This window comes from Ranitomeya imitator, chromosome 2, assembly GCF_032444005.1.
Source record: "Ranitomeya imitator isolate aRanImi1 chromosome 2, aRanImi1.pri, whole genome shotgun sequence".
Lineage (NCBI taxonomy): Eukaryota > Metazoa > Chordata > Amphibia > Anura > Dendrobatidae > Ranitomeya > Ranitomeya imitator.
The window spans coordinates 384,491,825-384,502,182 of NC_091283.1; the positions used below are offsets into that span (position 1 = coordinate 384,491,825).

The 10,358-nt window shown below is 40.7% G+C and overlaps 1 protein-coding gene across 1 annotated transcript in view; it reads left to right on the forward strand.

The window, feature by feature from the left end:
• Positions 1 to 9,667, forward strand: part of LOC138664066 (oocyte zinc finger protein XlCOF7.1-like) — a 47,260-nt gene extending 37,593 nt beyond the window's left edge. Inside the window, exon 4 of the mRNA XM_069750487.1 lies at positions 7,701 to 9,667. Within this exon, the coding sequence (XP_069606588.1) occupies positions 7,701 to 9,553 (1,853 nt within the window). The 3' untranslated portion in view covers positions 9,554 to 9,667. The remainder of the gene's footprint in view (positions 1 to 7,700) is intronic.
• Positions 9,668 to 10,358: the final 691 nt, after the last annotated feature.

Consider the following 10,358-nt stretch of genomic DNA (forward strand, 5'->3'; position numbering starts at 1 on the left):
CATTCCAAAAATTCCTGTGAAACACCTGAAGGGTTAATAAACTTCTTGAATGTGTTTTTGAGCACCTTGAGATGTGCAGTTTTTGTATTGGTGTCACACTTGAGTATTTTCTATCATATAGACCCCTCAAAGGGACTTCAAATGTGATGTGGTCCATAAAAAAATGGTGTTGTAAAAATGAGAAATTGCTGGTCAAATTTTAACCCTTATAACTCCCTGACAAAAAAAAATTTTGGTTCCAAAATTGTGCTGATGTAAAGTAGACATGTGGGAAATGTTACTTATTAAGTATTTTGTGTGACATATCTCTGTGATTTAAGGGCATAAAAATTTAAAGCTGGAAAATTGCGAAATTTTCAAAATTTTCACCAAATTTCCATTTTTTCCAAATAAATCGCAGGTAATATCAAACAAATTTTACCACTATCATGAAGTACAATATGTCACAAGAAAACAGTATCAGAATCATCAGGATCCGTTGAAGCATTCCAGAGTTATAACCTCATAAAGAGACAGTGGTCAGAATTATAAATATTGGCCCGGTCATTAACATGAAAACCACCCTTGGGGTAAAGGGGTTAATACAGGACACTCAGTGGATGTCTCTCAATATATGTTTGAAGTCTGTCAGCGCTGGGGATCTGAACTCAAGACCCCTGATATGGAAGGTAGAAAGATTACTAGGGAGCCACAGGCTGTACTGTTATGGAGAATTTTCTCAGCCTAAAAACCTCAAAAGCATTTTTCTCTACATGCATAATATAACGTTATATACAGATATCATGCCAGAGCATTATAAGTCCTGAAAAGTAATCAGCAAAGATTTCTATTTATAGAATTATTTTCAAAAATTGTACAAAATCATCACCGTAAACATGGACATATTTTGTGTCCCTGTAATTGTAACAACATGTACAATATAGTGATTTATGGTGATCAGTAAATAGTGTGAATAAAAATGACATCTTTGTTTTCATTCACACACATACACACACACACACATATATATATATATATATATATATATATATACAGTTAGGGCCAGAAATATTTGGACAGTGACACAAGTTTTGTTATTTTAGCTGTTTACAAAAACATGTTCAGAAATACAATTATATATATAATATGGGCTGAAAGTGCACACTCCCAGCTGCAATATGATAGTTTCCACATCCAAATCGGAGAAAGGGTTTAGGAATCATAGCTCTGTAATGCATAGCGTCCTCTTTTTCAAGGGACCAAAAGTAATTGGACAATGGACTCTAAGGGCTGCAATTAACTCTGAAGGCGTCTCCCTCGTTAACCTGTAATCAATGAAGTAGTTAAAAGGTCAGGGGTGGATTCCAGGTGTGTGGTTTTGCATTTGGAAGCTGTTGCTGTGAGCAGACAACATGCGGTCAAAGGAACTCTCAATTGAGGTGAAGCAGAACATCCTGAGGCTGAAAAAAAAGAAAAAATCCATCAGAGATAGCAGACATGCTTGGAGTAGCAAAATCAACAGTTGGGTACATTCTGAGAAAAAAGGAATTGACTGGTGAGCTTGGGAACTCAAAAAGGCCTGGGCGTCCACGGATGACAACAGTGGTGGATGATCGCCGCATACTTAATTTGGTGAAGAAGAACCCGTTCACAACATCAACTGAAGTCCAGAACACTCTCAGTGAAGTAGGTGTATCTGTCTCTAAGTCAACAGTAAAGAGAAGACTCCATGACAGTAAATACAAAGGGTTCACATCTAGATGCAAACCATTCATCAATACCAAAAATAGACAGGCCAGAGTTAAATTTGCAGAAAAACACCTCAAGAAGCCAGCTCAGTTCTGGAAAAGTATTCTATGGACAGATGAGACAAAGATCAACCTGTACCAGAATGATGGGAAGAAAAAAGTTTGGAGAAGAAAGGGAACGGCACATGATCCAAGGCACACCACATCCTCTGTAAAACATGGTGGAGGCAATGTGATGGCATGGGCATGCATGGCATTCAATGGCACTGGGTCACTTGTGTTTATTGATGACATAAGAGCAGACAAGAGTAGCCGGATGAATTCTGAAGTGTACCGGGATATACTTTCAGCCCAGATTCAGCCAAATGCTGCAAAGTTGATTGGACGGCGCTTCATAGTACAGATGGACAATGACCCCAAGCATACAGCCAAAGCTACCCAGGAGTTCATGAGTGCCAAAAAGTGGAACATTCTGCAATGGCCAAGTCAATCTCCAGATCTAAACCCAATTGAGCATGCATTTCACTTGCTCAGATCCAGACTTAAGACGGAAAGACCCACAAACAAGCAAGACCTGAAGGCTGCGGCTGTAAAGGCCTGGCAAAGCATTAAGAAGGAGGAAACCCAGCGTTTGGTGATGTCCATGGGTTCCAGACTTAAGGCAGTGATTGCCTCCAAAGGATTTGCAACAAAATATTGAAAATAAAAATATTTTGTTTGGGTTATGTTTATTTGTCCAATTACTTTTGACCTCCTAAAATGTGGAGTGTTTGTAAAGAAATGTGTACAATTCCTACATTTTCTATCAGATATTTTTGTTCAACCCTTCAAATTAAACGTTACAATCTGCACTTGAATTCTGTTGTAGAGGTTTCATTTCAAATCCAATGTGGTGGCATGCAGAGCCCAACTCGCGAAAATTGTGTCACTGTCCAAATATTTCTGGCCCTAACTGTATATATATATATACATACATATATTCATACACTGCTCAAAAAAATAAAGGAAACACTAAAATCTCACATCCTAGATATCACTGAATGAAATATTCCAGTTCTAAATCTTTATTCATTAGATAGTGGAATGTGTTGAGAACAATAAAACCTAAAAATAAACAATGTAAATCACAACTAATATCCCACGGAGGTCTGGAGTTGTAATGATGCTCAAAATCAAAGTGGAAAATGAAGTTACAGGCTGATCCAACTTCAGTGCAAATGCCTCAAGACAAGGAAATGATGCTCAGTAGTGTGTGGCCTCCACATTCCTGTATGATCTCCCTACAACACCTGGACATGCTCCTGATGAGGCAGCAGATGGTGTCCTGAGGGATCTCCTCCCAGACCTGGACTAAAGCATCCGCCAACTCCTGAACAGTCTGTGGTGCAACGTGCCATTGGTGGCTGATGTGAGACATAATGTCCCTAATGTGTTCAATCGGATTCAGGTCTGGGGAATAGGCGGGCCAGTCCATAGCTTCAATACCTTCATCTTGCAGGAACTACTGACACACTCCAGCCACATGAGGTCTGGCATTGTCCTGCATTAGGAGGAACCCTGTGCCAACCGCATTAGCATATGTGAAACGAATGGAAACGGAGGCACAGAAGGTGAAGTTCACATTTGTTTTTATTGAAGTTTAACGTGGAACCTCGGTACCACGGTCCGGAGGGCCCTTAAGGGGGCGTGACTACGTGAGCCCCAGACACCCGTAGTATGTCCCCTCGAACAGGGTCAGAATGGAATGCCTGGGGGACAAGGGTGCAACCTCCAGTTAGACTCCGGACTCGTGGCAGCTGTCCCAGCGGAACAGGTGGACAAGTAGGGTTAGTAGAAGACTTGGAGCTAACCAGGTGATACTGGGTGCACAGGTAAGAGCTGATACCGGCGAGTCTGGCGTTGTACGGAGAGGAGGATGGCTGACTAACGGGACGAAACGGGATTGCGTTGATAGAACAGACGTCCAGGATATCCGGGTAGCAGGAAGCTGATGATCTGTGGAGACAGATAGTATAAGCGGAGTGCTGGCAGAGATCTTCAGAAACAGGAGCACGTGCTGACAGGAACCGGAAGTAAACAACAGTGGATACTTGTTGCTCCGGCACCCTCCCTATGGTGGAGGGCCTAGAAATAGTGATCACTGTCCCACGATGGTACAGGGGTTGGACCGGGTGTAACAATATGGTCTGAGGATTTCATCTCGGTACCTAATAGCAGTCAGGCTACCTCTGGCGAGCACATGGAAGGCTGTGTGGCCCTCCAAAGAAATGCCACCCCACACCATTACTGTCCCACTGCCAAATCGATCATGCTGAAGGATGTTGCAGGCAGCAGATCGCTCTCCACGGCGACTCCAGACTCTGTTATTTCTGTCACATGTGCTCAATGTGAACCTGCTTTCATCTGTGAAGAGCACAGGGCCAGTGGCGAATTTCCCAATCCTGGTGTTCTGTGGCAAATGCCAAGCGTCCTGCACGGTGTTGTCCAGTGAGCACAACCCCGATTTGTGGACACTGGGCACTCAGACCATCCCATGGAGCCGGTTTCTAACCATTTGTGCAGACACTTGCACATTTGTGGCCTGCTAGAGGTCATTTTGCAGGGCTCTGGCAGTGCTCCTCCTGTTCCTCCTTGCACAAAGGCTGAGGTAGCCATCCTGCTGCTGGGTTGTTGCCATCCTACGGCCCTCCCCACATCCCCTGGTGTACTGGCCTGTCCCCTGGTAGCGCCTCCAGCCTCTGGACACTACGCTGACAGACACAGCAAACCTTCTTGTCAAAGCTCGCATTGATGTGCCATCCTGGATGAGCTGCACTACCTGAGCCACTTTTGTGGGTTGTAGAGTCCGTCTCATGCTACCACGAGTGTGAAAGCACAACAAACATTCAAAAGTGACCAAGACATCAGCCAAAAAGCATTGTTACTGAGATGTGGTGTGTGGTCCCCACCTGCAGAACAACTCCTTTATTAAGTGTGTCTTGATAAATGCCAATAATTTCCATCTGTTGTCTATTCCATTTGCACGACAGCATGCGAAATTGATTGTCAAACAGTGTTGCTTCCTAAGTGGACAGTTTGATTTAACAGAAGTCGGATTTACTTGAAGTTATACTCTGTTCTTTGTTTTCCCTTTATTTTTTGAACAGTGTGTGTTTTTTTTGTATCGGCAAAAAAAAGCTTATCATGCATCATGCAGAACTTTGATTTCCATTCTAAAAAAGAATGCAAATAATAATAATAATGGAATCTAGACGGACAACAATTAACTGGCCCACTCGTCTTCTGTTTGCTTCAGTTGTGCAACAGATCTGTTTTGGACATAAATGCCATTTTCCTGAAGAGAACCCATGTCTGGGTTTGATCCGCTTGATTGAATTTGCCCATTCAAGGGAATGGGTTTGCATTTCTGGATAGCACTCACATGCCATCCAAAATATCCTGATTCATTAACTGAATCAGAATATTGTATGTTGGCATTTTTTCCTCCTTAACCACCAGACTTCAATATTTTTACGGTGGAGAACTTCATAGTGTAAATATGTCCCATGGAGAGGGGAAGAATGATGGAGAAATCATATACCTGCCTGGCAGTGAGTGTGCTTGGTTGTGGTAAACAGCCATAGAAATTGAAGAAGGTGGGGGATAATGTAACTTCAGCTGTGCTAGTTCATGAGAAATCAAAACATGTCATGTGAGCAGAGCTGGAGAAACATCCCGAGAGAAAAAAGTTTGAATGTGGAAGAAGTGAAAAAACAGCTATGAAGGTTTCTGATGAGCAGGATAGCTCCATGCAAAAACACAGATATGTGGAACTTTATTACCACAGAGGTTTAGTCACATATGTGGTTACCTATTTGTTGTGCACAAAGGTGTCCGTAGCCTTTAAGCTAGGTGATCTTTGAAAGAACCAACAACTGTCAACAATGGATTACAGAGAACTCATTTTCAGATCCCCAGTGCTCCCATATTCATTATGGAATCCAATGCTTTCTGTTGACTTCCAATGCATATAAAATAGTATAAAAAACTTCTTCTCCTATCTTGTATCTAACGCTTAGTTTCTTTTTATTAAAAAAATACAAAACACACACTTGCATAAAAGCCGTGGCTTCTTTTTGCATGACCACACTGCTGTGCTCTGTGCTAGATGCATGTATATACCTGTCAGGGAGTGTATGAGAGATGAAAACTATCTAAGGCCATGTTCACGCGTTCAGTATTTGGTCAGTATTTTATATCGGTATTTGTAAACCAAAACCAGGAATTGGTGATAAATACAGAAGTGGTGACGTGTTTCCATTATACTTTTCCTCTGATTGTTCCACTCCTAGTTTTGGCTTACAAATTCTGAGGTAAAATACTTACCAAATACTGAACGTGTGACCGTGGCCTAATAGCACTGACTTGCAGTTAAATTTATAAGGATCCACTGAACATGAAACTGCAAATGATTGCTGACAGGTGAAGTGAAACCAGAACCTATAGAGAATGTGGCTTCAACAGAGATGTGAAAATATTGAAAAAGCACAACCTGGTGGCCTAACATCATAATCTACTAGTCCTTGGGTAGTAGTCTATTGTCTAAAAATGAATTGTATTACAGTTTGTATGGAAATCATATAGATAATATAAATATTAACCCCTTACCGGCATCGGACGTACTATACCGTCCGATGCCGGCTCCCCTGCTTTGATGCAGGGCTACGCGGTGAGCCCGCATCAAAGCCGGCACATGTCAGCTGTTTTGAACAGCTGACATGTGCCCGTAATAGGCGCGGGCAGAATCGCGATCTGCCCGCACCTATTAACTAGTTAAATGCCGCTGTCAAACGCAGACAGCGGCATTTAACTACCGCTTCCGGCCGGGCGGCCGGAAATGACGTCATCGCCGACCCCCGTCACATGGTCGGGGGTCGGCGATGCTTGTATATTGTAACCATAGAGGTCTTCGAGACCTCTATGGTTACTGATGACCGGTGGCTGTGAGCGCCACCCTGTGGTCGGCGCTCACAGCACACCTCCATTTCTGCTACATAGCAGCGATCAGCAGATCGCTGCTATGTAGCAGAGCCGATCGTGCTGTGCCTGCTTCTAGCCTCCCATGGAGGCTATTGAAGCATGGCAAAAGTTAAAAAAAAAAGTTTAAAAAATGTGAAAAAAATAAAAAAAACATAAAAGTTTAAATCACCCCCCTTTCGCCCCAATCAAAATAAATCAATAAAAAAAATATCAAATCTACGCATATTTGGTATCGCCGCGCTCAGAATCGCCCGATCTATCAATTAAAAAAAAGTATTAACCTGATCGCTAAACAGCGTAGCGGGAAAAAAAATCGAAACACCAGAATTACGTTTTTTTGGTCGCCGCGACATTGCATTAAAATGCAATAACGGGCGATCAAAAGAACGTATTTGCACCGAAATGCTATCATTAAAAACGTCATCTCGGCACGCAAAAAATAAGCCCTCAACCGACCCCAGATCATGAAAAATGGAGACGCTACGAGTATCGGAAAATAGCGCAATTTTTTTTTTTTTTTTTTAGCAAAGTTTGGAATTTTTTTTCACCACTTAGATAAAAAATAACCTAGTCATGTTAGGTGTCTGAACTCGTAATGACCTGGAGAATCATAATGTCAAGTCAGTTTTAGCATTTAGTGAACCTAGCAAAAAAGCCAAACAAAAAACCAATGTGGGATTGCACTTTTTTTGCAATTTCACCACACTTGGAATTTTTTTCCCGTTTTCTAGTACACGACATGCTAAAACCAATGATGTTGTTCAAAAGTACAACTCGTCCCGCAAAAAATAAGCCCTCACATGGCCAAATTGACGGAAAAATAAAAAAGTTATGACTCTGGGAAGGAGGGGAGCGAAAAACGAACACGGAAAAACGAAAAATCCCCTGGTCATGAAGGGGTTAATATAATTTCAATGCAGTGTTATTGACAAATAATAATTTTATTCTTGGCAGGTGACGGTACCAGGAGCTCAGAGGGACATCTGATATTTTCAGATTTTGCAGCAGCGGATCAAGGTATCACATCAGATACATGTGAAGAAGATATAATTATCACCGATATACCTCAAGACCTTCTAAGGAAAAATCTATTATCTGATCCTTTTAGACAGGTCTTTTCTTTGACTTCGTTAAAGGAAAATATGAAAAACAAAAACCACAACAGTTCTGATGAACATGAAGTAGCTTGCACAGAGGAGACGCCATTTTCATGCTCAGAATGTGAGAAATGTTTTAGTGAGAAAGCAGTTCTTGTTAAACACCAGAGAACTCACAAAGGGCAAAAGCCATTTTCATGTTCAGAATGTGGGAAATGTTTTATGGATAAAACACATCTTGTTAGACATCAGAGAACTCACACAGGGGAGAAGCCATATTCATGTTCGGAATGTGGGAAATGTTTTAGACATAAATTCTATCTTGTTATCCATCAGAGAAGTCACACAGACGAAAAGCCATTTTCATGTACGGAATGTGGGAAATGTTTTAGAGATAAATTCTATCTTGTTACACATCAGAGAAGACACGAAGAAAAGCCATTTTCATGTTCAGAATGTGGGAAATGTTTTATATATGAATCACATCTTGTTAAACATCAGAGAACTCACACAGGAGAAAAACCATTTTCATGTTCAGAATGTGGGAAATGTTTTATGGATAAAACACATCTTGTTAGACATCAGAGAACTCACACAGGGGAGAAGCCATTTTCATGTTCGGAATGTGGGAAATGTTTTAGACATAAATACCATCTTGTTACACATCAGAGAAAACACACAGGGGAAAAGCCATTTTCATGTTCAGAATGTGGGAAATGTTTTACAGATAAATCACATCTTGTTACACATCAGAGAACTCACACAGGGGAGAAGCCATTTTCATGTTCAGAATGTGGGAAATGTTTTAGGCATAAAACACATCTTGTAATACATCAGAGAACTCACACAGGGGAGAAGCCATTTTCATGTTCAGAATGTGGGAAATGTTTTAGTGAGAAACAAACTCTTGTTACACATCAAATAACTCACACAGGGGAGAAACCGTTTTTATGTTCCGAATGTAGGGGTCGTTTTAGTCGGAGATCAGATCTTGTTAGACATCAGAGAATGCACACTGGTGAAAAGCCATTTTCATGTTCGGAATGTGGGAAATGTTTTAGAAATAAATTCTATCTTGTTACCCATCAGAGAAGTCACACAGGCGAAAAGCCATTTTCATGTACGGAATGTGGGAAATGTTTTAGAGATAAATCATATCTTGTTAAACATCAGAGAAGACACGAAGAAAAGCCATTTTCATGTTCAGAATGTGGGAAATGTTTTATATATGAATCACATCTTGTTAAACATCAGAGAACTCACACAGGAGAAAAACCATTTTCATGTTCAGAATGTGGGAAATATTTTAGTGAGAAAAAAATTCTTGTTAAACACCAGAGAACTCACACAGGGGAGAAACCGTTTTTATGTTCCGAATGTGGTGATTGTTTTCAACAGAAATCAGATCTTGTTAGACATCAGAGAAGTCACACTGGTGAAAAGCCATTTTCATGTTCAGAATGTGGGAAATGTTTTTTAGAAAAATCAAATCTTGTTAGACATCAGAGAACTCACACTGGTGAAAAGCCATTTTCATGTTCAGAATGTGGGAAATGTTTTTTATATAAATCAAATCTTGTTAGACATCAGCGAACTCACATGGGGGAAAAGCCATTTTCATGTTCAGAATGTGGGAAATGTTTTACCAAGAAATTCGATCTTGTTAAACATGAAATAATTCACACAGGAGAGAAGCCGCTTTTGTTTTAAATCATTACATTGTTATCATGTAACAGAAAAATTACAAGTTATAATCAAGTAAAGTCACTTTTCTACAAGAGAAAGGAAAATCAACCCGGATCACTAAATGATTAATAGAAAATGATATACAGTTAGGTCCATATATATTTGGACAGAGACAACATTTTTCTAATTTTTGTTATAGACATTACCACAATGAATTTTAAACAAAACAATTCAGATGCAGTTGAAGTTCAGACTTTCAGCTTTCATTTGTGGGTATCCACATTAAAATTGGATGAAGGGTTTAGGAGTTGCAGCTCCTTAACATGTGCCACCTTGTTTTTAAAGGGACCAAAAGTAATTGGACAGATTCAATAATTTTAAATAAAACGTTCATTTTTAGTACTTGGTTGAAAACCCTTTGTGGGCAATGACTGCCTGAAGTCTTAAACTCATGGACATCACCAAAAGCTGTGTTTCCTCCTTTTTGATGCTCTGCCAGGCCTTCACTGCCGTGGTTTTCAGTTGCTGTTTGTTTGTGGGCCTTTCTGCCTGAAGTTTAGTCTTTAACAAGTGAAATGCTGCTCAATTGGGTTGAGATCAGGTGACTGACTTGGCCATTCAAGAATATTCCACTTCTTTGCTTTAATAAACTCCTGGGTTGCTTTGGCTTTATGTTTTGGGTCATGGTCCATCTGTAGTATGAAACGACGACCAATCAGTTTGGCTACATTTGGCTGGATCTGAGCACACAGTATGGCTCTGAGTACCTCAGAATTCATTTGGCTGCTTCTGTCCTGTGTCACATCATCAATAAACACTAGTGACCCAG